General features: G+C 57.1%; 1 protein-coding gene across 10 annotated transcripts; it reads left to right on the top strand.

Annotated features, from left to right (window-relative positions):
- The first annotated feature begins 384 nt into the window (after positions 1 to 384).
- Positions 385 to 25,312, top strand: KIAA0513 (KIAA0513 ortholog). Of its 10 annotated transcripts, none has more exons than XM_023934491.2 (13): positions 438 to 562; positions 14,621 to 15,094; positions 15,757 to 15,856; positions 16,270 to 16,343; positions 16,458 to 16,528; positions 17,019 to 17,226; positions 17,643 to 17,683; positions 18,110 to 18,188; positions 18,630 to 18,707; positions 20,245 to 20,274; positions 22,885 to 22,965; positions 23,217 to 23,311; positions 23,422 to 25,312. In XM_023934491.2, the coding sequence occupies exons 2-13, from the start codon at positions 14,763 to 14,765 to the stop codon at positions 23,469 to 23,471; spliced, it is 1,239 nt and encodes a 412-aa protein (XP_023790259.2). In that variant the 5' UTR covers positions 438 to 562; positions 14,621 to 14,762; the 3' UTR covers positions 23,472 to 25,312. The 10 variants fall into 10 exon arrangements, with proteins under 10 accessions (XP_086703989.1, XP_023790259.2, XP_086703985.1 ...); XM_086847867.1 differs by lacking the exons at positions 438 to 562; positions 20,245 to 20,274 and adding exons at positions 4,371 to 4,516; positions 4,681 to 4,744; XM_086847862.1 differs by lacking the exon at positions 438 to 562 and adding an exon at positions 4,681 to 4,744.
- Positions 25,313 to 26,826: the final 1,514 nt, after the last annotated feature.

The following is a 26,826-nucleotide window of genomic DNA, read 5'->3' as shown; positions in this document are numbered from 1 at the left end:
AGGGATGGGGCAGCCACAGCCAGGCCCTGCCCACCCTGCCAGGGAACAATTCCTGCCCAGTATCCCATCCAGCCCTGCCCTCTGGCAGTGGGAGCCGTTCCCTGTGTCCTGTCCCTCCATCCCTTGTCCCCAGCCCCTCTCCAGCTCTCCTGGAGCCCCTCCAGGCCCTGGAAAAAGCTCTAATTTCTCCTGCAGCTTTCTCTGCCAGCCAGGGCAGGGTGGGTTCTGCAGCTTGAACCAAACCTGCCTCTGTTTCCCCCAGATTCCGTGTGTTCCCCGGTGAGTTTGGCGGGGGGGAAGGGGCTCTGCAGGGCTGGCTGCTCTCCCAGCCCCCAGCGGGTGCAGGCAGCAGCTCCCTGTGACGGAGGGGCCAAAAATAGAACCTTTCCCTGGAGAGGAGAGGAATAATACTTTTCCTGACACCCTGCAATAGCCTTGAGGCTGCCAACGTGGTGATAAGCAGTTGTTTGCCCGTGCTCTGGAGCAAACCTGGTTTATCTCTTCCTCGTTCCAGCCCTGCAGGAAAAACCCAGCGATTTTGCTGCCGTGGGACCCTCCCCAGGTCTGTATTTGATTGTTTCTCTCTTCCAGCAGCAGCTGGGGATTTGACTGGAATTCCCAGCCCTGGCAGGGCTCAGGGCCCTGCTCTTGGATTAAAAGCCAGAAGCAGGAGGTGCAGGGGAGCTCTGCAGGTTTCAGGGGGAGGATCTGATTCCTGAATTTGAGGTGTTTTGGAGGTTGGGGAAGTCGGGGATGTGAGTGCCCACCCGGAGCTTTTCCGGGAGGAGGAAACGCTCCCAGCCTCCTGCACAAACAAGAGGCCCCGAGGAGGAAACACATCAGGCTGGGGAAAATCCTGACCTCCTCTTGCAAAGCCCAGGGCTCCAAGAGAGGATTAAACCCCAGAGAAAACTGGGGTTCCCCCCTCCCTCTGCTGTCCTGCCCCCAAACTCCTGGTTTGGGTGGGGGGATAGCACTGCCCCGTGCAGGGCATGGCAGTGCTGCACTTGGTGGGCAGGAGGAAACCTTGCTGAGACCCTCACAGGAGATTTCTGTTCCATGTGAAGCTGATTTGAGGTGGTTTTTAGCCAGCAGCTCCTGGGGGTGATGTCTCAGCTCGGTGGTCACAGCCTCTTGCAGCAGCCCAGGTTCAGCTGAGCTTTTCCCAGCTCCATAAAACTCCTCTCACCCCCTCCTTTGCTCCCACCTTCCCTGGGGCATGGTGGATACAAGCAGAGGCTTTTCCCAGCTCCAGCCCATCTCCAGGAAGCAGGATGACATTAAATCCAAAACAAATTACGTTGTGCGCTCGAGTGAGGCTGCTCGGGCGCGTTTTCCTTCCCTAACGATGGAGGCAGTGGGAATTGCAGCACCATTAATTCCTCCTTTTGCCTCCTGCGAGTTGTCAGGGCCTCTCCCCCGTGCCTGCTGAGTGCCTCATCCGCCACCTCGGACGCTCTGCTGTGTCCCTGGGATTTTTTTTGTACAACCTCAGTGCTGAAAGATCTCCCCCAGCAGCCTGGGAATGCTGTGGGGAGAATCCTGGAGCTGCAGGATGTGCAGGGATTCCAGGGCTGCCCCAGTTCCTGCATCCCACAGCATCTCCTGGTGTGGAACCTTTTGGGGTTCCTGGTGTGGAACCTTTTGGGGTTCCTGGTGCAGGGTGAGGGGATGGGGTGGCTGCCAGGCCCCAAAGCATTCCCAGCCTGGAGGAAGATCGGCTCTCAGAATGGGAAACTGCTGCTCAGAGGACAATAAAGGTTATTAAATGTCAGGGAGAAGGAAAGCTGCATTTTCCCTGCTTTTTTCCCCGTTTTCTGCCCCAGGCTGCGCTGCTTGCAGGCGCTTTGTGCTGCAGTGGGACTGGGAGCAGCTGCCTCAGGGCACCCCAGCTGCTCTGGGTTTGGGGTGGGGGATTACTGGGGTTACTCCTCCAGCATCTGAGGGTCCCAGCCACAGCTCAGAGCCTCCAGGCCCAGCCTGACTCAAGGACAGATCAAATGGGTTCATTCCCTGGGCGGGCACAGCCTCACAGGGAGGGTGCAATAAATTTGGGATCCCTCTTTGGGACTCGGGATGATCCGGCCGGCACTAACGCGTCCCGAGCCCTTTGGCCAGGCACAGGGTGTGGGTGACAGCCCGAGGAGCGGTGACAGGAGGCAGGAGAGCCCTGCTGGGCTCTGCCACACCTCTGCAGTGTGCCGTGCCCTGCTGGCTCGGGCAGCAGCCCCGACAGGTCCGTCCGGTCCTGCCGGAGCCGCCGCCGGCACCCGGGGACACGGAAAAGCAGCGGGCGCATCCCTGCCTCACCTTGTTTGGCTTTCACTCTGTCACCCGGGGCCTGGGTTAATCATTGGGCAGCTGGAAATGCTGCAGGAAGCGGCGCTGCCACGCCAGGCTGTGCCTGCCCGGGGCTGGACATCCCCTCTGCAAGGAGCAGCCAGGGCCAGAAGGTAATTTTGGGGTTCCCTGGGAGCAGGCTGGGGCTGGAGGGTGGGTGGGTGCTGATCCCACCGAGCTGCTGCGAGGGGATATCGGGAGCTGGCCTGTGGAACGGCAAAAGGTGGAGAATTTGCTGTAGTTTGGAAATTTTTGGTGTTTTTTCGGGTGGTGGACAGGGGGGCAGAGACCAAAGTGTGGCTCCCATGAGATCCCGAATTGTGGGATCAGTGCTGATCCCCCCAGGGGCTCATCTGTGGCACTGCTGTGACACATCCATGGCCTGTACTGTCCCCTCCCTGCCTGGCTCTTGGTCTGACAGGTGGCTGCAGTGACAATTGCTGCCCCCAAAGATGATATTTGTGAATTCCTTGTTGGGCTGTTACCCGGCCTGTGGTGCAGCTCCGCACAAACAGAGATCCAGGAGTCACTGCTGGGGCTGGAGGGGAAATAACAACACACAGAGCACTTCTAGAGAGCTCAAAGCCTGGCCAGGAAAGCAGCTTGGGAAGGTAAAATCAGAGAATCACAGAATGATTTGGGTTAGAAGGGACCTCAAAAAGCCTCTTGTTCCATCCCCAGCTCCAAACGAGCTTGGTTCGGGTAGATTTGGTGTGTGTTAAAAAATCGTCACTTAAGGGTGAGAGGTACTGACATCCCATCCCATCCCATCCCATCCCATCCCATCCCATCCCATCCCATCCCATCCCATCCCATCCCATCCACACCCATGCCATCCACACCCATGCCATGCCATGCCATGCCATGCCATGCCATGCCATGCCATGCCATGCCATCCCATCCCATCCCATGGATCCCATCCCATCCCATCCCATCCCATCCCATCCCATCCCATGGATCCCATCCCATCCCATCCCATCCCATCCCATCCCATCCCATCCCATCCCATCCCATCCCATCCCATCCCATGGATCCCATCCCATCCCATCCCATCCCATCCCATCCCATCCCATCCCATCCCATGGATCCCATCCCATCCCATCCCATGGATCCCATCCCATCCCATGGATCCCATCCCATCCCAGGGAGCTGCAGCACCGTGAGCTGAAGTTGCCTTCCATGCCTGGAGTTAATTCAGTCACTCTTATTATTCTTGGTTATTTGCTGATGAATTTGGAAGATCTTTGTGCAAACCAATTAGGGATGGGATTCCCTGGGGATGGAACGATTCCCTGTCTGGAAGTGCAGTGGTTCTTTCATCCTCCCTGTCCCTGTCCCTGTCCCTGTCCCTGTCCCTGTCCCTGTCCCTGTCCCTGGCTGCTGACCAGGATGGTGGATGCCGAATCCTCAGGGATTGCAGGTGACCCCTCAGCAGGATGCTCAGGAGAGGCTGGGTGGGGTGGCCTGCTCAGGGATCCAGTTTTCATCAGGATTTGGGAATAAAAGCAGGAAAAGGGCATTGATCCTCTGCCCTGATCGTGCCTGAACCTCCCCATTCCTGGGCTCTATTCCCTTCTCTGGTGACCTTCCCTTCTCCTCCATGGCCACCGGTGTGTCCTGAGCACCCTCTGCCCTCATCCTGTGCTTGTGTCCGAACGCTCTGGGGGCTGCAGGGCTCCCACCAGCTCCTCTCCCCGTGTGAGGACCACACTCTTCCCAGGAAAAATGGAGGTGATTGGAGGTGGTGCTCATCCCTGGCTTGTGACAACTGAGCTGGAGCAGGAGAGGGGACTTGGGACACCAGAGCTGTGCTGGAGCTCGTTTGGGGGAGGCTGCTGGGGAGCTGTGGGGTGCTCAGAGGCTGTGTTACCCTGTGAATCCCATTGTTTTGCCATCCTGAGGCTCCTGCTGCTGCTCCAGGAGCCACCATGTGCTGGCCAGGTCCCTGCCACACCCCAGCCCCGTGACACGGTGACAACAGAACACGGAACTGTCACTTTTGCCCTCCCAGCAGCCCCACGGCTGCTCCATGCCCTTCCCATTCCTGGAATGGGTGGGAGGGAGGAAAACCAACCTCCTTCCTGCCAGCTCCAGCTCTGCTGCTGTGCTTTTCCGTGCTCCAAGGGCTGGATTGAATCCCTCTGGAGCTCTTCCCCAGCTCCATGGGACTTGCTTGGTGGGTCCAGATCCCTGTGGATGCTCCTGTGCTGAGTTTGATGGATCCAAACGAGATCCAGGCTTATCTGGAAGGGAAGCAGAGGGAAAGGAGCCCCATTCCTGCTGCTCCAGCCCGTGCCAGCCTGTGTCTCCCTTTATAAACAGCTTTGGATTTCCTTTCAGGAAAGATAAAACAGGTTTCCTTTTCCATGGCACGACTTTCCTGCAGATTCCAGGGAGACTGAGGGTAAGGATAACACTTTCATCCTGCTGCCTGCCTGAGCTGCTGTGCCACACGTGTGGTGGCAGATGTTTGCAAACCGAGAGGACCCCCAGGACACACGGGCAGGGCTTTTCTCCTCCCTGCAGGAATCCCAGAGGCGTGTGGCTGTGGCAGCCTGTGGCAAACCCACAGCTTTGTGTCCTCCTGAGGTGGGATCCATCTGTGAGGTGGCCTCAGGGAGGGCAGAGCGTTCCCAACCCCGGGCCGTGGTGGGGAATGTGGCTCTGGCATCTTCTGTGGGATTAACACACCAAACTAATGTGGTTTGGGGTTTGTTTCCTAACCTGGATCCCAGCTGGGATTTATGGGGGAAGCTGGAGGGCAGAGCAGGGTTTATTTTCTCTGTGTTTGGATAAGGTGGAGAAAACTGTGTTTTAAAGCACGTGAATCCCAGCAAAGGAGAAATCCTGGCTGTGTCACTGAGGGAGGTTTTCCATGGCCAGAGTGGCGGTGTGGGGATGTGCCAGTGGGATGTGGAGCTGGGAGTGCAGGTGTAGCCCTGTCCCCAAACACCTCCACACACGAGGAGAGGGAAGCTCTGGTGACTTCTGCATCAGAGCTTCAACCAGCACGGAGAAAAGACGAGGATTTTCCCAAGTGTTGAGCAAACAGGGGCGTTCAGCATGGGAGGGTCCAACTTAATGCCATAAACAAGATTGGATTAGGAGGGATTTGCAGAGGGTCAGTCTGGAAGAGAGGCTTATTTAGGTTTTTAGCAGCTGTGTCACAACCATCCGTGGTGTGGCAACACTCGGTTGCGTTGTGCTGGTGTTGGGTTTGAGGGAGCAGCCAGGAGCTCCTGGGCTGGGAGAGGGCTCTGGAGCACAGATCAGCACCAGGAACCCGGCATCTTCCTCGTCCTGGGAGGCTGAACTGAATCTGTGAGCGTGTGGGATGGTGCAGGGTGAGTATCCTTTGGGTGGTTTCCTGCTGGGGGTGGATGAATTCATCCTTGTGCGAATGGCTCGGGGATGCTGGAGCCTCTCGTTGCTCCTGTCCCTGCCCAGGGGAGCTGGGCACGGGGTCAGCCTGGCCCTGTGCTGTTACAGCTCCTGGGTTTTGGGGTTTTTGCCACAGCTGTCATCTCGTTTCCCCCCAGCAGGATTTGACATCCCAGTGGGAAGTGCAGTGGCAGCGCTGGCACTGCCCAGGGACAGCACCTGAGAATGACACGGAGCTGGGGCAGGCTGAGGGTGGATCTCAGGGCAAGGTTCTCCCCCCAGGGAATGGGCACAGCCCCGAGGCTGCCAGAGCTGCAGGAGCTCCCAGGACACTCCAGGCACAGGGTGGGATTGTTGGGGTGTCTGGGCAGGGCCACACAGGGGACTGGATGATCCCTGTGGGTCATTTCCAACCCAGGACGTTCTGTGATTCTGGGATCCTCCTGCCACCAAACCCCTGGCTCCTTCCTGGATCTGCCAGCTCCTCCCTTGTGCCTGTTCCTGCTGCTCAGGGGAGTGAAGCAAAAAATTACCCAATACTTCAGTAACTTCCACAAAAATTGCTTCCCCTGAGTTGAAGGAGGTGGCTCAGCACCCACCCTGCTCTGTGCCTCTGGTGCCTGGAGAGGGCTGAGCTGGAGCAGAGGCTGCACAGAGCTCAGGAGAAAGCAGGGATTTATTGAAAGGCCCTAAAGGACACACCTTGGGCAGTACAAGAGCCTGGCCAGGGCTGCACCCAGGATAGACCTAAAAATGGTCATGAAATGGACAATTGGCCTCACATTTTTATAAGTTTTGGTCCATCTGCATATTGGGGTTGATTGTCCAATTACGGCTCCAGGTTCTGCAGTCCCATCCTGTTCTCTCTCTTCAGCCCAGCGTTGTTTCTGCTCTTGGGCCTGAAACTTGTAACGATTGTCCTTGGTACCAAGCTGGAAAAGGAATTGTTTTGTCTGGCTGCTCTGTGAAGAGAGCTCACTGACACTGAATATGAAGCTCTAAACCACACACCTGGGCAGGGCAGAATATGAAAAATGGAAAATGTGAAAAATGAAAAAGATGAAAAATATGAAAAGATGGAAATATGAAAAATGAAAAAGATGAAAAAGATTAAAATATGAAAAATAGTTAAAATATGGAAATACGAAAAATAAAAAATGAAAAATGAAACTATGAAAAATTAAAATATTGAAATATTAAAAATGTGAAAATATTAAAAATAAAAATTAAAACATTAAAATATGAAAAAATAAAATATAGAAATATGAAAAATATGAAAGCTAAAACTTAAGGCATCACCTCCCTCCTGCTGCTGAGCACCCACCCCTGGCAGCTGCCAGCCTGTCTCCGCTGCTGGATGGGATGGAGAAGGGAAAATAGGGCAGTGGTGGTGTGTGACAGTCACGGCCACCCCCTTTGTGTGCAGAATGGGAACGCGGGGAGGGACGAGCAGGTCGCAGGCAGCTCTGCCTGTGCCAGCTCTGCAGCTGCAGCCCCGCTGCCAGGGCAGCCCTGGAACGCTGCAAGGAGGGAGCAGAGTGGCCTGGAGGTGTTTCTGGGCTGGGGATGGAGCTGGGAGAGGGGTCCCTGTCCCAGGAGGGTGTTTTTGGGGGCACCACCGTGCAGACATTTCTGCTTGGGAAGTCTTGGATGTCTCCCATGGGTGCTGGAGGGTAAATAAGCCAAGCTGACCCTGGGTTCTGGGAAAGCATGGTTCTGCTTCCAGCCATGGCAGTCATGGGGGGAATGCTCTCCCAGCTCCTGGAGAGCAGCCTGGGGCATCTCCTCTCCTTGTCAAGCTGAAGAATTCCCAGGCAGGACTGTGAGCTGAGGTGGAGGGGGGACAAAACTTCACAGAACCATGGAATTTTAGGTTTAGGTCGGAAGGGACCTTAAAGCTCATCCAGTTCCACGCCCTGCCATGGGCAGGAACACCTTCCACTACCCCAGGCTGCTCCAAGCCCTGTCCATCCTGGCCTGGAACATCTCCAGGTGCCAGGAAGGTGTGTGCTCCCAGGGTTTCCACCTCCCATGCTCCAGACCCTGGGTCCACAGCAGGATAGACACAAACAGATAAAGACCAAACCTCCATGAGAAAACCCAACCAAGGAGAACTGGCGAGGGAGAGGCACCAAAACCCTCCCCGTGGTGTCATATCAAAATCAGGGAGCTGGGAGGTGTTTCTTCCATGTCACTTGCAATTCCTGAAGTCTGGCTTAATTATAATGATCACCCTGGGCACACAGTCAATTAGGGATGCTCCTGGGTTTCTGCTGAGCTCAAGCACTGTGTCACAGGCACTTTGTTCCCTCCGTGTGGGGACAGAGGGGACAATGAGCACTTTCACACTAATTAGCATCGTTTGAGCTCTCCTGACGAGGATGCTCTGTGGCAGGAGTGACTCACCCATCTCCCTCAGTCCTGCCTGGCTCCAGAGCACCGAAAACCACTCAGCTGAGGCTCTGGACTCTTTTCCAGGGGTGCCCTTGAGCAGCAGCGCTCAGGTGTGGGCAGGCTGTGCCAGGGATGCTGCATTTCCCACCCCAGGGTTATTTCCCTGGGATCACACAGTTTGGCATCTCCAGAGAGGGAGGATGTGGTTCTTACTGGTGTTTGCTCTTCTGGGAGATCAGAGCAGGACTGCAGGCCCTGGGGTGCTGGGTCAGCAGTTCCTGCCTCCCTGTCCCTGGGGATGCTCTGAGGCACAGAACAGGGCTCTGCTCGGGGTTGGGGTGATGCTGGGGCAGGGAGGACAAGCAGGACCCGGGATTCTGTGCTGATGTGGGGGTTTCCAGCCCCCTCTCTCCAGCAGGGGCTGTTCCTCCCTCAAATCCTCAGCGAGAGCCCTCTGGGTTAGTGCAGGCAGTGCCAGGGCCTCTTTGGGAGGGCTGAGGTGCCCTGGCACAGGCTGGCAGGGGCAGAGCTGGAGGGCTTGGTGGCCTCCTCTCCAAACTCCTTTGCTTCTCTTTGTGTCAGAGACCCCCCCGGCTGTGGAGGGCACCCCAAAACTGCCCCCCAGCCATGTAACATCCCCCCAGGGGGCTCAGCCTTGCCCTGTTCCCCATCTGGAGTTTTTCTCCACTCCACATCCCAGCACTGCCCTCTGAGTGGGCAGCAATTTCCCTGAGCTGTGCCCTTGTCCTGTCGCTGCTCCCACCCAGTTCCTCCTCCCCACTGGAGCTTTCCCCCCTCTGATCTCACCTGACACTTTTTCCCCCCGAAGTGGCTCACCTGGGGAAGAGCAGAGCAGATAATTCACAATCCTCAGGGGGCTGAGTGCTGGGGAGGCCTAAAAACCAGCTCAAGGTGAGGAAAAGGGCTGAAGAATCCCCCTTTGATGGGGATCCTATTTAATTTTCTTTAATATTCCAGATGTCGGGGTGCAGAGGGGCTTGGACAAGGAGTTTTGGGCTGGAGAATCCCCCTTTGATGGGAACCCCACCTTGTTTTAGTTAATATTTGGGAATCTGCATGTGCCGGGACTTAGGCTGATTTGGGCTGGAGAATTCCTCTTTGATGTGAATCCTGCTTTATTTTGCTTAAATGATGTCGGGGTGCAAAGGGGGCTTGGATGGGCTGGAGAATCCTTTTTTGATGGGGACCTCACCTTATTTTGCTGGATATTTTGGATATCTGCATGCACACAGACTTAAAACCATCTTGTCCCCCTTTTGATGGGGACCCCGCATCACTTAGGTCGATATTTTGGATATTTCCCGGTTAACACCCCCTCTGCCGGGGCTCACGGGAGGCTGTTTAGGATGGGGTGAGGGAATCCCTGCCGAGGCTGGCTCTGCTGGGCAGGAGAGGCTCTGGGGAGCCGTGCAAAGCGTGGCCGGCTGCCACAAGGAGCTTTTTTTCCGCTTTTTCCCGTTCCCGGGAGCCGGCGCTGTGCGCGCAGCCGCGCCTGGGGCCCGCGATGCTCCGGAGCTCCGCACGGAGGGAGGGACCGAGGCACGGAGGGAGCTCCCCGGCCTCCATCGCTCTCTCCCCGGCCACCCCCGGGCTGCCGGACCTGCCGCGAGGCTCCCGGCTGCAGGTAAAAGCCGAGGGAGGCGGTGAGGAGGGAGGATGAGGATGGCGCTCCTGGGGACAGGCCTGGGCTTTAATCCGTCCTCTCACGCCGGGAGGTGACACCTCCGCTATTTTCCAGCTGTCTCTGAGCTCGGAGCATCCAGGGGGATGCACCCCTGCTCCCCGGGAAGGGTGGGGGGTCCCCAGGCTCCATCAGCCCGCAGGGGCTGCAAGCAGCATTTCCCTCGGGAATGGGGGGCTGAGGGTGGTGGGGGGCAGGGAACCCCCCCGCGGGTGCTTTTTTCCAAAATACAGCCTGGTATGGCCCCCGGGAGGAATTTTTGCCGGGTAAAAATGGGAATTGCGGAAGGAGTAGCCCCATTCCCCCATTCTGGGGGTCCCTGGGATGGGGCCTGGCGGAGGGAGGGGGGCGGTGGGAGCTGTGCCGCTGGCAAGTGTGAAAGGAGAAACCGCTGCTCGCCACAAAAGCCCGGCTTACGCAGCTCAGGTCTATTCAAGGGACATTTAATTCTCCTCGCGAGTCCAGGCGAATGGGGAGCTGCCATCTGGTGTCTGATGGCAGCGGGGGGGAAAGGAAAAGGCTCTCTGGGAAGCGGGGCAAGCCGGGAGCTCGCCGGGCTTCAGATTCCCTGGAAATGGCTCCGCTTTAAGGGCTGGGGGATGGATTTGGCAGTGCCCCGTGTGAGCTAAAACCGGGCTTGGGGAGGGGGAGGATCCCAGCAGCGGGGCCGGGAGAGGAGATGATGCTGAGGAGATCCTCTAGACCTACACACATCGCACACCCCAAATCCTCCCTCACCAGGGACCGGGATCCCGGTGAGCTGGGAGCTGGCTGTGGCACGCAGCCGTGCCAGCCCAGCCGAGCAGCGCTCCCAGGTGTCCCCCTGGCACGCAGGGAATTGTTTCCCGAAGTTGCAGAGCTGTGGGCAGTGCTGCAGCACGGCTGCGCCTTGGCCAGGGCACAGCTTGAGCCTCCCTGATAAAGCCGGGAGCGTGTCCCGGCACCGGCAGCGGAGCGCATCTGCGGCGGGGACGGGCGAGGAGGAATTTCTGCTCTCCAAAGCGCCGGGGTGTGTTTAAACAAGGAGGTTTGTGCGCTTGAATTCAGTGGGGCGCTTGGGACGGGGGGGAAGCGCGGTACCTCTGCATTTCGGGCGCCTCTGGGGACCCGATGGCTCCGCAGCCTGCTGCCGGGGGAGGGACACGGGGGAACAAGACTGACCAGTTCCCCGGGAGGAAACACGCTGTTCCCTCACGGCACGCCGAGTTTTCCTTGGCAGGCGCTCAGCCGTGCCCGGGGTGCCCTTGCAGAGCCGGGCCGGGCTGGCTCGGTGCCCGGGCCGTGGATGCGGTGCAGGTGGGGTGGCTGCTCGGTGTCCCCGGGCACTGCCAGCTCCCGGCAGCTGCTGCCATTCCCGTGTCGGGGCACTGCAAACCCCCGGTTTGGAGGGAGGATTTCCACGGAAGGCCGCAGCGTGGAGAAATGCCAGCACTGAGCACCTCGCCGGTCCCTCCCAGCGTGTCCCTCCCTGTGCGCGTCCCCCGCGCCGGGGCTGCCTCTGACCCTTCCCCGCAGGCTGCCCAGGGCCCGTCCCCTGGCACAGCTGCGAGAGAGAGGTGGGATGTGCTGAAAGCTCCGGTGCTGCAGCACAGGGCACAAACCCTGCCCTGGCCGGGCCCGGGCGCTGCCCAGGCGAGCATCCCTCGCCCCCGCAGGATGCAGGCAGCCCTCGGCACCCGCAGCCCTTGGCACGGGAGCGGTGCCAGAGCTCTCTGCAGAGCTCGTGGCTGTGTCCAAAGGAGCAGAGTTGTCCCCTCTGGGCTGCCGAGTCCTGCAAGAACATCGATTGTGGCTTTCCCCCTCTCCCGGAGCCAAAGGTTCCCAGGGGCTCTCAGGGCTCCTGCACTCCGTGTCTGAGGCTGCGAGGAGACAGCCAGAAGTTTCTTTGCTTTAATTACAGTTTTTAGTCATCCCTGACAGCTCCAGGCTGGAGCAGCGGCTCCGTGAGGGATGCAGTGAGTGTGGGTGTGAGCGCTGCCGTCATGTGGGATGTCACCCACACCCGAGATGACAACAGGAATTACCTCAGTTTGCCACCCAGCTCTGGGGACAGGAGCACTGGGGCTCTGTGGTTGGAGAGCTGGGACACAGGTGGGACAAATCCTGCTTCCCACTGGGATTTCCATTGCAGACTGGGATTGGATTCCCAGGTTTGAATTGCTGAGGCCCCGCAGCAAACCTGACCTCGGCACCCAACACACCTGGAAAAAGCCCCGAGGGGAAACTGTGCAGGATTAGGGATGCTGGGAGGTCCAGCCAGGAATGCTGGATTCAAGGGCAGGTCATGGATGAAAGCTGCTTGCAAACATATGCAGCTTTAGGTGAATCATTCACATCTACCCCAGAGTTTCCTTTTAGTAAAAAGAGGCATTTTCCAAAGTCTCAGGGCACCATGGATTTCCTGTGATGTTCCCATGCATGGCTTCAGCGCATCCATGGATGATATTCCTGGGCTGGTGTCTCCACCTGCCTGGTTGAGCTTCATGGTCAAAGTCAGCCCAGGAACCGCTGAGTTTCAGGGTGATGCTGAAGCTCACGATGTTCTGTCAAGGCTCCCAAACAGCCTAAAAGTCCATTTTTATTCCAGAACCCTCATTCACTCTCAAACTTGACCCAGCCAGGAACGGGACCCCCCTGGGCAGTGGTGGGATATGCAGCTGTGCTGATGTCCGTGAGTAGATGGTGCCAATTATGGGACCTGAGGTTCTGGTTTGATATTTTGGCCATTCCTTCCCTGGATTTGTTCTGCCAGAGCAATGAGCAGGTTGTGGAGTGGGGACAGGGCTGGTTTTGCAGCTGCTTTTGATGTTGAAGCTCTCCTGGGCTCTGTGCTGAGAACCCAACCCCTTTGGAGGTGCCAACTCCTCAGAACACCTTCGGTGGCCTTCACTCAAGGACAGGGCTTTACCATGAGCTGGTCAGTGAGGGACTGAATCTTTTCCATCCCTCTGTGAGCCCTGGGGCTCCTGGGCTGAACCCCAAATCCTCTCTCCCAGAGGGTCATGGGCATCTGTGCCAGGGCCTCACCACCCTCATGGGGAAGAATTCCCTCCCAATACCCCATCCAGCCCTGTCCTCTGGCAGTGGAAGCCATTCCCTGTGTCCTGTCACTTCATGCCTTTATCCAAAGTCCCTCTCCAGCTCTCCTGGAGCCCCTGGAAAGTTCCAGGTCTCCCTGGAACCTTCTCTCCATCAGTGCGAAAAGGCATTTTACAGCTGCTGGGGGCAGAGGGGGTGGATGGATGGATGGATGGATGGATGATGGATGGATGGATGGATGGATGATGGATGGATGATGGATGGATGGATGGATGGATGGATGATGGATGGATGGATGGATGGATGGATGGATGGATGATGGATGGATGGTTGGATGATGGATGGATGGATGGATGGATGGATGGATGGATGGATGGAGGGAGGGAGGGATGGTTTGGGATGGCTCACACTGCCAGGGACAAGGAGCCAGGCTGCAGCTGGCTGGATCCCCATGGGAACACTGCCAGTCCCTGCTGTGCCGCAGCCTTGGGCTGCTCCTCTCCCAGGAGCCAAACTCTCCACAGCTCCTGGAGCTCAGCAGTGCCCCTGCAGCTCCTGGGGGGGCTGTGAGGGAGGCTGGGACAGCAGGCTGCCAGCAGAGGTGGCTGCATGAGTTCTGCCACCTGAGGTGACTTTTCTGTCCCTGCTGTTGCTGGGGGACAGAGGCTTTCCCCCGCCACTCAAGGAGTTGTGTTTCTCTTGCTGTCCTGTGCCCCAAAGGCTCCCTGGAGGACAGGAGGAGGGGGATGCTGCTGGAAGAGTGGCTGCTCCTGCAGCCCAGGGGTTGTTTTCCCACTGTGCTTGGTGAAACACGTCAGATGGGGTTTCAGTTTGAACTCCTGTTTGTCTGATGAACTGGACATCGCTCCTTTGGGGGATTTTTGCTCTGGGGGTGGTTTCCTGTGTCCTGGGATGGGTTCCCTGGGGGACAGCAGGGCTGTGTCAGTGCTGCTGTTGTGCTGCCCTGGGTTTGTCACTGTCACTGTCACCTGTACTGCTGGCTCTGCTCCTGTCCCGCCCTGTTCCCGGATGCTGCAGTGTGTGCTGGGTTTCCAACACTGTAATTTGCCACCTCCTGGGGCAGAAACAGCCTCACTGAGAACATCAGTGACCCCCTGGCACAGGGACAGCTTCAGGGTGGCCCTTTCTTTGCCTCTTGCTGCAGTGCTGTCCAGGATGGGCATGTGCCAGAGCATCCCAGTCCATCTCCATCCCTGATGTCTCTGGACCTCCTCTGCAGGACCTTTGCAATCTGGGGATGCCAAAACCCCTTAATTGCAGTTCAGAGCTCCTCATCCCATTCCAGTTTCTGCTGTTCCCAGCTAAATCGATGTGTGTTAAACTCCAGGATGCTCCACCCCGGAGATGATCCCAAACGGGGTCAGACAGAGCCGTGAGCGGAGAGAGGGCAGGGACAGAAGGATCAGGGCTGCCCTGGAGTGTCCTGCCAGCTGCTGGCTCCTGCCAGCCCAGTTTTGCCCATCAGGCCACGAGATGTCACATCCCAAATGTGACAATATGGAGCTGAGGCTCCCCCTGTCCCTTTTCTGGGCTAAAGGATGGAAAACCCTCCCGAGCGGTGCCGAAAGCACGTGAGCATTCCCATGGGATTGCAGATTCAGGTGGCTGCTGGAGAGGAGCCAGCTCTGTCTGTCCCTCCCCTGCTGAGGGACATCCTGGGGACATGGTTGGGCCTTGCCCAAGGTCCATGGTGGTGGTTCCTTGGGGTCCTGCCCTCACTTTTGTCCTCCTTGTGCCTTTCAGATGTCCTGTGGTAGCCTGTGTCCCCCCGGGAGGTCCTGCCTGCCTTAGCCAGCATCCTGCCAGCCATGGCCTCCACGCCCCAGTGAGGGCCAAAGGCACGAGGAGCGAGTGTCCCCAACACCGCCACACCCCCGGGAGAGCCATGGAGGCCCCTGTGGATGTGCCCGTGGGGAACCTCATTGACTTTGACAGCGAAACGCCCTCCCATGACCCCCCTGAGCCCGCTCCTCCCGCCGCTCCCGGTGACAGCGGCCACCTGGGGGACGCAGGGGACGCGGAGGAGAGCGATGCCACCGAGTCTGCCGACAGCGAGAATGACATGGGGGACTCTCCCCGGCACTGGCGTGGCTACCGCCGCTCCTCCTCCAACGAGTCCTTCTCCTCCAGCCAGAGCACGGAGTCGGCACAGGACGAGGCCATGGCCGAGCGCCGGGAATTCATGCGGGGTTACGTGGAGAAGATCTTCACGGGGGGGTGAGTGAGCAGGGCTGGCAGTGCCAGGGACACCCCACGGGATGGGGTTGGATCTGGCTGCTTTCCCGCTCTGGGAACAGCAGTTTGGGTCCTTCCCTTCCACGGTGTCGGTGCTGAAGGGAATGTGGCTTTTGCCTTTCCTGGCCACATCCCAGCTCATCTTCCACCCCCGGCTTCCCTTTCTTCTCTCTCCCCATTCCCATGCCAGGGGCTCACTGTGCCCATCTCCTCTCCCCACTGATGCTCGCGGAAATGCCAGTGGCTCACACGTGCCCAGGGACGCCGTGGCAGCCCCGGGCTGTGCCCCTGGCCCCCTGGTCTCCGTAACTCCGCGGCTCCGTGTCGGGCTGGATGGAGCAAATGGAGCGTGAGGAGCAGCAACAGGGCTTGTTTTTGCTCTGGGGCTCCGTGCCTGTCTCTGGAGCTCGGTTTCTGCTCGCACTGTCCTTGGCTCTTCCCTTCTCCCACTGCCTTTGGTTTCCCTCCTGTCAGGGAGGAAGAAAAGAGCAGCGCGAGGCGAGGGATGACAAAACGGATGCTCCTCTCTTCCTCTTCCTCTGCCTTCCTCCAGCACCAGGAGGCTGGTGCCAAGAGGGATGCTGGGGGGTGCAGGTCACATCCTTGGCTTTAATGATGATTTTTTTAATTTTTCCCCGTTTCAGAGAGGATTTGGACCAAGAGGAGAAGGCCAGGTTTGGGGAGCTCTGCAGCAGCGAGAACGGGAAGGGCAGGGAGTGGTTTGCCAGATATGTGAGCGCCCAGGTAAGGGGAGTGGTGGGGAGGCAGCAGGGATCCTGCATGGGCCTTGGAACAGCCTCAGGCCAGGGGGATTTATTTATATCCCAAAGAACTAATTTTGGAAGGCAGGAGCTCAAGGAAAGTGAGGAACCACAGCAGAGTATATAGGAGTGAATAAATGCATTTTGAGCAGTTAAATACACCCTGGGTGCAACGTGGGAGAGAATTCAGTCATTTTATTTAAAATTAAACCCCACCAGCACTCAGACACATCCTGTTCTCTGAAAAAAAACCACAAAAAAACCCAGACAGGCACAACGCTGCCTCTGAGGGGGAGACCCAGCCATGAGTGCTCTTTTTCCCCTGCCCATGGTGGGTGGTCCTGGGGGGCTGAGGCTGTTCCAGGCTGTGCTGAGCCCTGGGCTCTGTCCCTGCAGCGCTGCAACTCCAAGTGCGTCTCGGAGCAGACCTTCTACCGCCTGATGCAGTCCTTCGCCCTCGTGCTCTTTGAGTAAGTCCTGGGGGCACTCTGGGGCTTTGTGCTGACCCCCAAAAGGCCCTGAGGGCAGAGCTGTGTTGGGTTCCCATCACGGGGTGTCCTCACTGAGTCCCCACTCTGCACCAGGTGTCACCAGATGGACGATTTCAGCCCTGCCAAGAACCTCATGACCATGTGTTTCACCTATTACTACATAGGTAAGGGAACCTGCAGCCCTGTGGAGGCTCTGCTGGTGCTGGGGGCTGCTTTGAAATGTGTTCCATGCATGGGAGAGGTGTTGGGAGGGGTGACCCAGGTGGAAGAGACCCCAAAATCCACGCAAACCTGGCAGAACTCCTCGCTGGGGTGGTGGTGCTGCTTTGTCCATGCTTCCAGCCAGGAATATTCGTATGTGACGACCCCCAGATGATCCCAGCCCCTGGGGGTGGGATGTGAACGCCCCTAGAAGCACCTTGGTTTATTGTTTTTGGTTTATTGTTTGGTGCTGTGGCCGCTCCTCCACGGGGGGCTGGACTTTCTATCCAAAATGGGGGTGGGGAGGATAAAAATCAAAACCTGCAGGAATCGGGATGGGATCTCAGGTGTTTCCACCTCCTGGTGGTGCATGGTGGAGCCGGATTCAGGTCCCCAGCAGCTGGCAGCACTCAGGGCCGTGGGCCCACTGAGCTCCTGGCACATTTTCCCCAGGGAAACCTCACGCCCTGCCCTTGGAAGCCAAGGAGAAGCCCACGGGCAGCATCGACTCGTACCTGAAGTCAGCGAACACCTGGCTGGCCGAGAAGAAGGACATCGCAGAGAGGCTGCTGAAAAACACCTCGGCCAAGACAGAGAACGTCAAGGGCTTCTTTGGGGGCCTGGAGACCAAACTGAAGGGTCCTGCCAGCAAAAAGAGCGAGTGGGTGCCAGTCCCTCGGGTGGGCAGGCACCCATCCCCTGAGCAAGCCAGGGCTGTAGGGCCACCATGGGGCTGCCATGGCCGTGAGAGGTCATCTCTGACCTGGTGCCACGCTTTAGTCACTGTCACCTCATGGAAGTCCTGTTTCCCTTGTCCTAATTGTCCTAATTCCTCCTAATTTGTCTCAAAACCGACACAGCCACGGAGTTATGGGGTTTCAAGGTCGTGATCTTCCGCATCATCTCTGTGCTGGGTCCGAGGGGAGGGACGTCACTGTCTCTTTGTCACCTTTCTGGCCCTGGGGATGGTGCCATGGGATCAGAGGGGCTTTCAAATGAGGTTCCCTTTGCCAGGGGAGCCATGGGCTGTGGTGGGAACAGGGTTTGTGGAGCTGACATTGATTTCCTGTGCCACAGCGAAGGTGAAGACAAACCGAAGGAGAAGCTGAAGAAGACGGGTGAGTGCAGCCAGCGTTGGTGAAATGGGCATGGCCAAGGCATCTCTGGGGAAGGAGACAGGGCTGGAAATGCTGGAATTCCTCAGGGCCGGGTTTGAAATTCCAGTCACAACTCTTGTCCTGCGAGGATCTTGTCCTCAGTGTCACAAGGGCACGCACAGCCTCTGAGCTTTGGTGGTGCACCAGTCTCCCCCAGTACCTGTGTGTGCTCCCAAACCGGTGGTCCAGTCCCTCCAGGATCCTCCTGGGACATCCCTGCCCTCCAAGGGCTCTCAGAGCTCCTCTTCCCATTGCTGTGGATGTGTAGAGGATGTGTTTGGCTTGCAAACCATCTTGGCTGCTCAGCCACCAAACCGGGAGGGGACACAAAATCCACAGGTGGGTGGGAGGGTGGGAGTCACAGCGTGTGACTGTGTGTCCCCACAGTGTCCCTGCAGAGCCCAGAGGAGGAGAAGAAGGGGGAGAAGATCTACCTGTACATGCACCTCAAGCAGCAGCCGATCTGGTAAAGCCCTGGGGAGAGCTGGCTCCTGCCTGGGGAGGGGTTTGTCCTGCTGGCCACATGTCCCCAGGGGTTCACGAGTGTCCCTAACAGAGCTGGCCTCAACTTTGGCACGTCCCTTGTGCTACTGAGAGTGTGTTTGCAGCCACCAAAGGGCTGGTCCAGAAATCTGCCAGGTTTGTTTGGCCCATCCTGACCCTTGGGAGGACTCGGGGACAGATTGTGGAATTCTGGAATGGTTTGGGTTGGAAGGGACCTTAAAGTTCATCCCATTCCACCCCTGTCATGGACCTTCTGCTGTCCCAGGCTGCTCCAAGCCCTGTCCAACCTGGCCTTGGACACTTCCAGGGATCCAGGGGCAGCCACAGCTTCACTGGGCAACCTTTGGTTCCTAATTATAAAATCCCAATTAGCCATTTCCAGCATTTCCCTCCCTCCCTGCAGGCACAACCTCCGGTTCTGGAACGCCGCCTTCTTCGACGCCGTGCACTGCGAGCGCAGGAAGAGGTCCCCCACCACCAGGTAGGACACGTCCCTGCAGGAACAGGAGGCTCTGTGTCCCCTCCAGCCCCCCCAGGATGCTCCTCCCAACAGCCCTGAGCTTGTCCAGCCCTGGGGAAACGCTCTGCTTTCCATCCCTGACTGGAAACCTGCTGGGAGCACTGGGCAGTGGGGTGGGCTGGTGAGATCTGCAGCCTGGACGGGGTTTGGGAGAGCAGGAAGCTTTTCTTGCTTGTTGTGCAGCATTTTTGGAGGAACCAAGCCCTAGAGATGTGCCCAGAAATCCCAGCCAGGGCTCAGGCTGCTGGTGCTGAGTGTGCCAGCAGGTCTGGGAGGTGTGGTGGATGGAGGGGATGTCCCAGCTTGTCCCCAGGAGGGACAACCTGCAGCCAGCAAGGAGAGAAGCTGGGGATGGTGGCACTGCCAGCCCCGAAAACGGTGCTAAACCTGTCAGAGAAGGGGCTGCTCGTGTCAGGGGGTGCAGAAGTGATTGAGACACTGGCCAAGCTTGTGCCCATCTCTTGCTGCACCCCGGAGCTGTGTGAGGGCTCCAGCCATCCCTCCTGTCCTGACAGCAGTTTCCCACTCCCAGCCGGCCCCTCTGCCCTCTGTGCAGTGCCCTGAGGCTCTGGGCTCTCGGGGAGCTGAGAGCATTCGAGCCACTCCTTTTGGGAGTGCTGACAGCCCTTTAGAGCAGCCAGCCCCGCTCTGTGTCCCCCCCAAATCCCCAGCTGAGCCGCAGCAGCCCTGGCTCACACCCCGGGATGCTGTGCCAGGCTCGGCTCACGGATCAATCCCTGTTTTCCCCATTTCTTGCTATCCTTTTTTCCTCCCAAGCAAGCACGGGAAGAGCCTATTGAGCAGCAATGTAACCATAACTGCATTTGCTTTGATTAAGCCCCAAATTAGCAGCAGCAAATGCCTCACAAGGACAGACGCCACTGGCAGCTGCTCCCTGCTCCGAGTGCCTTTCCCAATTAATCTGATGGCTGAGCCTGCCTGGGCTGCAGGAACAAGCCTGACTAACAAAGGAGCTTTGGGAGCTGCAGCCTGGAGTATCCTGAGCATCTCGGGGGGGTTGGGAGGTGGTGGTGGCCCCCGAGTCCTCAGCAGAGGATGCAGAATCCTTACAGTGAGCTGGGATGCTCCGTGCTGGGCTGAGGACTGAAATCCCCGCAGGGAGGACGTGCTTGGTGGGGGCTGGGTTTGGAACTCCAGGTTGGTCCCTGGCCATGGCAGATGTCCAGAAGGTCCGTGGGGATGGGGTTGAGGCCACCTCTGTGATGGGGTGACCAGGACATCTCTGGGGTGGCCAGGCTTTGTCCTCCCGGGGCTGCAGCGAGACCTGGGGAGGTTTTTCCTCCTCTGGGTGGGGAGGGCAAGGGAGGGTGGGGAAGGAATCAGAACTAAACTCCTCTTTTTCTCTCTCTTTCCTCTCTCTCTATGCCTCTAACAACCTTCTTCCATCTCTTCTTCTCTCCGTTCCCCTCCATCCCTCTGTCTTGCATGATCTTTTCTCGCACCACTTTTGTCGGCCCCGTTTCTGCCGCCGCTCCAGAGGGAACACTGGGGAGGAAGAGGAGAAGAGGTGTGTCTGTCCCTGTCCTTCCTTAGTGTCCACAGGCTGATGCTCACTTCAGGTCCAGATCCTGCCCTGGGGAGGGGGGGATGTGTTCTGGGGGGCTCTGCAAGGCCCTTTCTCCTTTCAACTGCAGGAGGTTTGAGCATGAGCATCATCCTCCCAAAGGGCCTGAGGTGTTTAGATTGGCTCCTCTTTCATGTGGTTTTTAAAAAGGAGCCTGAATGGTTTCAAGCTGTGATGTTTTGCTGGGAACATCCCTCTGGGCAGGTTTTGGACACGAACTGAGTCTCTTTGTGTAGGAAGCATCCCCCTCTCCTGTCCTTCCTGCTTGCTCCCGGCTTCTGCTGCCACTTAGAGGTGCTGGGGATCCTTTGCCAGCTGGAAAAGCTGGCCCTTTTCCATCTCTAATGCACTTTGCTGCTGCCATCCCTTAACAAAATTAAAATTGCAAATGTGGGGCTGCATGTCACAATTGAGAGCATGTCCTTGGGGCCACGGATGGCATCGGGGCAGGGGAACAGCCACTGCTCTCTTGGGGTGTGGGATCTGGGAGCAAATCCCTCCAGGTGATGGCATTAGCAAGGGGATGAGGATTTTTGGAAGTCTGGCAGTGAATTTTCTGTGTGGCTGAGGGATGTCCTGGCTAAGGGATGGTGTAGGTATCACTGCTGGGGTTTGCTGTGAGGGGAAACGCTGCTGCTGCTGCTGCTGGAAGAGAAAGGAATTGATGCAGAGTTCTCAGCACTTCCAGGCACAGCAAGGCTTCCCTGGACACCTCAAAATACGACCCCATAGCCCAGGGGGTTCCTCACCCCTGTGCCTGTCCTGCTGGGCCAGTGTGAAGATCAAAGGCTTTGAGTGGAGCCACATGTGGGTTTTTTCCCTTCCCAGGCATGTTACTCTTCAGTAATAAGCCAGAAACATGGCCAAATGTTTTTTTTGGGGCACTTTGATAATGTTTTTTCTCCCTTCTTCCTCCCTCCAAAACATAAAAAGGCAGGAAAAAAGGAGTTACAAACATGCTTCTTCTGTAAGTGAGCCAGTGGGGTCTGTGAAGTTTTGCTTCCAGATTTCAAAGCCCCTTAATTCAATTCTTCCCCTCTCCTTTCAGCCTCTACATTTGGCTGTGGGCTTTATTTGCTATCCTAAGCTTTATCTGAGAGAAATTACACCTTCTTTTCTTTAAAAAAAATATCCCCTGAAACATATTGTGTACATTTCCAGAGCCATATAAACAGTGAGCTGGTGGCTGGAGGCTCAGCTCAGCAGCTTTGCACATTGGGCTTGGGGTGGTTGAGTGGGGGCTGGTTCTGTGGGGTCAGGCTGGTTCCCTGTGTGGGGTGAGGCTGATTCTGTGGGGTCAGGCTGGTTTCCTGTGTGGGGTCAGGCTGGTTCCCTGTGTGGGGTCAGGCTGGTTCTGTGGGGTCAGGTTGGTTCCCTGTGTGGGGTCAGGCTGGTTCCCTGTGTGGGGTCAGGCTGGTTCCCTGTGTGGGGTCAGGCTGATTCTGTGGAGTCAAGCTGATTCTGTGGGGTCAGGCTGATTCTGTGGGGTCAGGCTGATTCTGTGGGGTCAGGCTGGTTCCCTGTGTGGGGTCAGGCTGGTTCTGTGGGGTCAGGCTGATTCTGTGGGGTCAGGCTGGTTCCCTCTGTGGGACCAGCCTGGCTCAGCACCCATCCTTCTCCAGTTCCAGCCCCACTGAGGCTGAGCCAACCTCACTGAATTTAGGGTGAAACCTCCTCTATCCCCGTTTCCACCTGGCAGAGCTCCCCCCTCCTGCTTGCTATTCTGGTGAGCTGTCTCTGTTCTTCTCCTGGTGTTCTCCTCTTCCTTCTCCTCCATTTTTCTTCTGCCTGTCCCTGTTTTTCCTCGCTTTTCCTCCTCTTATCCTTGGCTGTAAGCTCACCTGGTTCTCGGGAAGGGGCTGGCTTCACTGTGGAGCTGTAGTTTCCCTGGCATGCATGCACTGAGCCCTGCTGCCACCACCCCAGGTGACACCCCTGTGGCACAGGCTTTATTCCTGGGGTGGGGACTCAGCCACTGCCTCCAGCAAACACCCAGAGCTTAAACCCCTCCATCCCTTAAGGTGATGCTGCAGTTGCAGGGAGCCGGAGTGGAGCCGGGGCATCCTCAGGGCACCGCTGGGATTTTGGTCCATGGGGAGGGGGAGGTATGTTTGGGGTCGGGATCTGGGGAGCTGGAGCCTTGCTGCAGATGAGGGACAGGCTCCTGGTGTCCCCCTGTCCCCCTCCCAGGCTGGGGGGAGTCAGCAGAGCCCTGCTGGAATGGCCATCCCCTGCTTCCTCCTCATGCCCACGGTGGCACTGAAGGTGAGATCCGTGCTGGAGGGATCGATGCTATTTTTAGCTCTTAATCCAGGCCTTTCCAGGCAAAGCCAAGGTTGAATGAGGTTTTTCCTGGGGCATCTCTTGCTTTGCTCCAGGGCAAGAGCTCTGCAGATGGATCCTTGTGAGCTCCTCCAACAGCCAGCGCCACACCCAGGGGCTCTCCTGCCTTCCTGTCCTCCAGCAAGGTGGCCCAGGGTGGGAGGAGGCGGACAGGGGGTCCTGAGGTGACAGTGGTGACAGAGTGGTGCCAGACTGGCTCGTTCCTTGCAGGGAGAAGTGGTGCCACATGACGCAGGAGGAGCGCGACGACAGCCTGCGCTTCAACGAGAACATCACCTTCGGGCAGCTGGGGTGAGCAGGGCACGGGGACCACCCCCCTGGGGACAGCTCCCAGGTGTTCCCCCACTGGGACATCCCTTTTGGTACAGAGGGTTTCGATGCTTCTCCCTGGGACCTGTTCCTGCCCCTTCTGTTGAATATCCAAAGGGACTGAGCTGAGCTCTGTGCCTGGGACAAGGGGCTGCAGAGAGGGAGAGGACTGGGGGGGGAAGCAGGGGCAGCCTGGCCATTCTCTCACCCTGAGCACCTCTGTCCTCCCTCAGCACCTTCATCCACAACATGCTGGCGTTTGGCCTCAGCAAGAAGCTCTGCAGTGACTTCCTGAAGAAGCAGGCGACCATCGGCAACTTGGACGAAGGTAGGGGAGAGCCCGGGGGATGTGCAGCCCCTTTCTGGCATTCTGGAGGGATGGAGCGTGGGTGGGATGGTTCAGCAGCCTCCCTGAGCCCTTTTCTCTCTCGTTCCCAGAGCAATACAAGCTGCTCAGTGACCACATCGAGCAGATGGCCACGGAGTAGCCGCCTGGCCAGCACGCGGCGGCAGAGACGGCGGCCGGACAGGTGGGGAGGGGAGAGGATCCCACCTCCGGGGCTACCTGAGACTGAAGCTGGGCTACCTACAAACCAAACCACACACACGAGCTGCAATAAAACCTGCATGATCGTCCACCAAACTCTAGAGCTGCCCCAGAGCAGCCTGTAGACATAGGAGCCAAACAGCCCCCACCCTTGCCACACCCTCCCGCCTCGATTTTTGGAGTAGCCAGTCAAAGAAGTGAATTTTGTTGGTTAAAAAGCAAAACAAAACACAAGGGAAAACCAGGAGGAGCGTGGCTTTTCAGCCTCCAGGTGCTGTGGCCCCCCATGAAACGCTGGTGAGGTCTCTGGTGGTAAATCCAGAGGTATCCAAGGCTGCCTTTCCCCGCTGGCATCCCCTCGCTGATGCTGGAGCTGCACCAGGGGTGCAGGAGGGGATGGCAGGGACCACAGCCAGGAGCTGGGGCTGCACCCAGCCACCACTCAGGTTCTGTGGTGTCTCCAGGTGTCACCACTGGCTGGGGACACGGGCAGGGTGGGGCTGGCAAAGCCCTCGCTGGCCTCCCTTCCCTTGGGAAAGCTTTGCTGTGCTGCCTGTGTGGGTTTGTACCTCTGGGCAAAGAGACAACAGTTTGCTCCATAGCTTCAGCCGGGATCAGTAGGAAAAAAGCCATGGCCTTGGGCGGGAGTGGAGGCAGAGGAGCTCTGCTTGGCTTGGGAGGAGATGACAAAGAGCCTCATCCCTCTCCCTGCTGCCCTGTCCGTGTCAGGATGCTGCTGGATTGTGACATTTCCCAAAGCCTCCTGGCGTCCTGTGGCAGCAGATTAATTGTCCTCCTTCCCCAGGCTGCTCCTCTCTGCCCTCTCCTTCGCCAGCTCTTCGCTCCAGCTGCTCATCCATCAAACCTGAAATAGCCCTGGCTGAAGGACATCTCCTGTTCTGCTCCAGGGGTGGCAGCTCCCACCATGCAGCAGATCTGTTTTATCCCTTGGACCTTGGCACGGTGCTTGCAGAGAGGCTGGGGACGTGGGGATATCACTGGGGACACGGGGACATCGCTGGGGATGTGGGAACATCACTGGGGACACGGGGACATCGCTGCTCCCCTCTACAAGGAGCAGCCCACAGGGGCAGAAACCCCCAGCCCTGCACAGCCAAGGGCCCAACAGTCTCACCCCAAAAGCATCATCCTGAAACTCAAGTCCAGGTTTCAATCAATCCATTTTCCCTGTGCTGCCAGCTGTGTCCTATAGGAAATAGCATAAAAGGATATTTTTTCCATGTAGCTCTTGGCTTCTGCTGTCATTTCCAAGCATCAAAACGATGCTTTTACCTAAGCTGGGCTTCCCTTGCTGCTGGGGATGGGATCCATGCTGGGTCTTATAGGAAGGACAAATTCAGCACCAATTTTTCCTTGGCCATTTCCAAATCTGGGCAGAGTTACTGGAGAAGGATTTTTGCTGGGGTGAGGGGCTGATGTTGGTCCCTCATCCCAATAAACATCTTCCTGCTGGATAAAATGTGCTGGACCACGAGCAGCTCAGCATCCTGGAGCATCCCATCCCCATGGCCTTCCCTGCCTCTGTCTCCACTCAGGTCTTTCCCAAATCCTCCTTCATTTCTTTATTATTATTATTATTATTGTTATTTTTTCCAACATGAAAAGTTCAGCGCTGAAGTATATATATTATTTGCATGTGTATTTTTCTATAAAAACAATTAAAATCTAATAAAAAATAGCCATAAACCCTCCTCAACCGGGACTGTGTGAAGGATGGGGTGTGAGAGAGAGAGAGATTGGAATAAATTATCTTTAAAATGATTTTTTTTTTGCTCAATTGTTGTGTGTTTTAAGCAGATGGATTTTCTCCACGCTGCCTGCTCGATCTCAGCGGTCCCTGGTGTTTCCACCAGCATCTCCCTTTTGATAATCTATTTTTTAATAGAGAAAAATTGTTGCACCTTTTACAGAGATGTTCTCATTTGCCCTGGAGCCAGAGAGGCACATGAAGGAGATTTCATTTTTATTTTCTTTTCCCTCGTGCTTTCCATCTCTGCCAGTGGCCTCTGAGCTGACAGCAGAGCTGGGATCCTGCTCTGGCCTCGGGACATTTGATTTCAGTGTATTTAAAAATCAATTACTCGGTATTATCTTATTAAAAAAAGAGATGTTCCCTTAGGTTAACAGGCTGGGAATGTCATATTCCAGCCAGGATTCAGAGTCCACGTCCCCTCAGGTCTCTGTGTGGCCAAGCTGAGCCTGTTCCTCATTCTGCAGGGCTGGTTTCTCTCTTGGTAGCCCAACATCTCTCTTGGTAGCCACATTTCTCTTGGGAAGGAGCTTTCCCTGCTCCTTGTTTTTATTTAATCACCCCCCACTGCAGGAGGGAAACCCATCCCAAAGCTTGGATGTTTTCCCTGGTGCTTTCCCCGGATGTGGGCTGCTCAGCTATGGAAAACAAGGAGCCTGAGATCAATTTTGTTCCCTCCAGCTGGTGAATTCCTTATCACCTGGCTGTGCTGATAAGTTTGTGTGTATAAGGAAGGAGGGGTTTATTCCTGAGGTATTCACCTGCCTCCAGGTGCCCTTTGCAGCAGCACCTCCCTGCTCCTGGTTTTGCTGCCTGGGTGCTTAGAATGGTTTTGGGAGGCTGCAGGGACAGTTTGGGAAGTGGGAATGAGATCTGGAGCTGCTTAATCCCAGCCTGGGAGGGAGTGAGATCCATGAGCAGTTACCCCGGATCTAGGAGATCTCCTGAGCTCCTGGAAGTGCCAAGGAGCAGCTTCCCTGTCCCGCTCGTGGTGTGGCTGTCACTGAGCCAATGCAGCCACGAGCGGGTTAAAAGGCGGTGTCAGCACACCCAGGACTCAGCTGCACTGGTGCATCTGGAAGCAGCTCTGCTGTAAGCCCCTGCAGGTGGGATATGTGCTGTGGGAGCTGCGGGAGGAGCCCCTGGAGCAGGTACGGGATGTCCCAGGCACAGCCTGGCCCCTTTCCCTGCCGGCTGCTGGTTCCAGCTTTAGGAAAGCTGATCCGGCTCTGGGGGGATTCCACCCACCCATTAAAGCCGGGCTCAGCCCAGTGGCTGCTCGGGCTCTGCTCCTTCCTGAGCAGCTCCAGCCCCTCTCCCTTCCCTCGGGAGGGATCAAAGGACGGCTGCTCGCCCGGCTCCGGGGCTTTTATCGCTTCTCTATTAAAGCTGTTAAAAATCTTCCCATTGTTGCGGTGTCTGGGAGTGATAAGTATTCATAACAGAGGGGATTCAAGATGGGTTTGGTTGTAAAAACACCTCTAAGCTGGCTGGATTTATGGCTGTTAAATCATCCCTCCTCTCA

This window comes from Cyanistes caeruleus, chromosome 12, assembly GCF_971803275.1.
Source record: "Cyanistes caeruleus chromosome 12, bCyaCae1.hap1.1, whole genome shotgun sequence".
Lineage (NCBI taxonomy): Eukaryota > Metazoa > Chordata > Aves > Passeriformes > Paridae > Cyanistes > Cyanistes caeruleus.
Note: the sequence above shows the minus strand (reverse complement) of the source record. Positions and strands in the feature narration are given on the sequence as shown.

What these genes read in the sequence shown, in the direction of transcription:
- KIAA0513 (XM_086847859.1), top strand. Translation starts at nt 2,368, where the DNA reads ATGCTGCAGGAAGCGGCGCTGCCACGCCAGGCTGTGCCTGCCCGGGGC. An exon ending in GGAGCAGCCAGGGCCAGAAG is followed by an intron (nt 2,454 to 14,620) that starts GTAATTTTGGGG and finishes TGTGCCTTTCAG; the next exon opens with ATGTCCTGTGGTAGCCTGTG. An exon ending in CATCGGCAACTTGGACGAAG is followed by an intron (nt 23,312 to 23,421) that starts GTAGGGGAGAGC and finishes TCTCGTTCCCAG; the next exon opens with AGCAATACAAGCTGCTCAGT.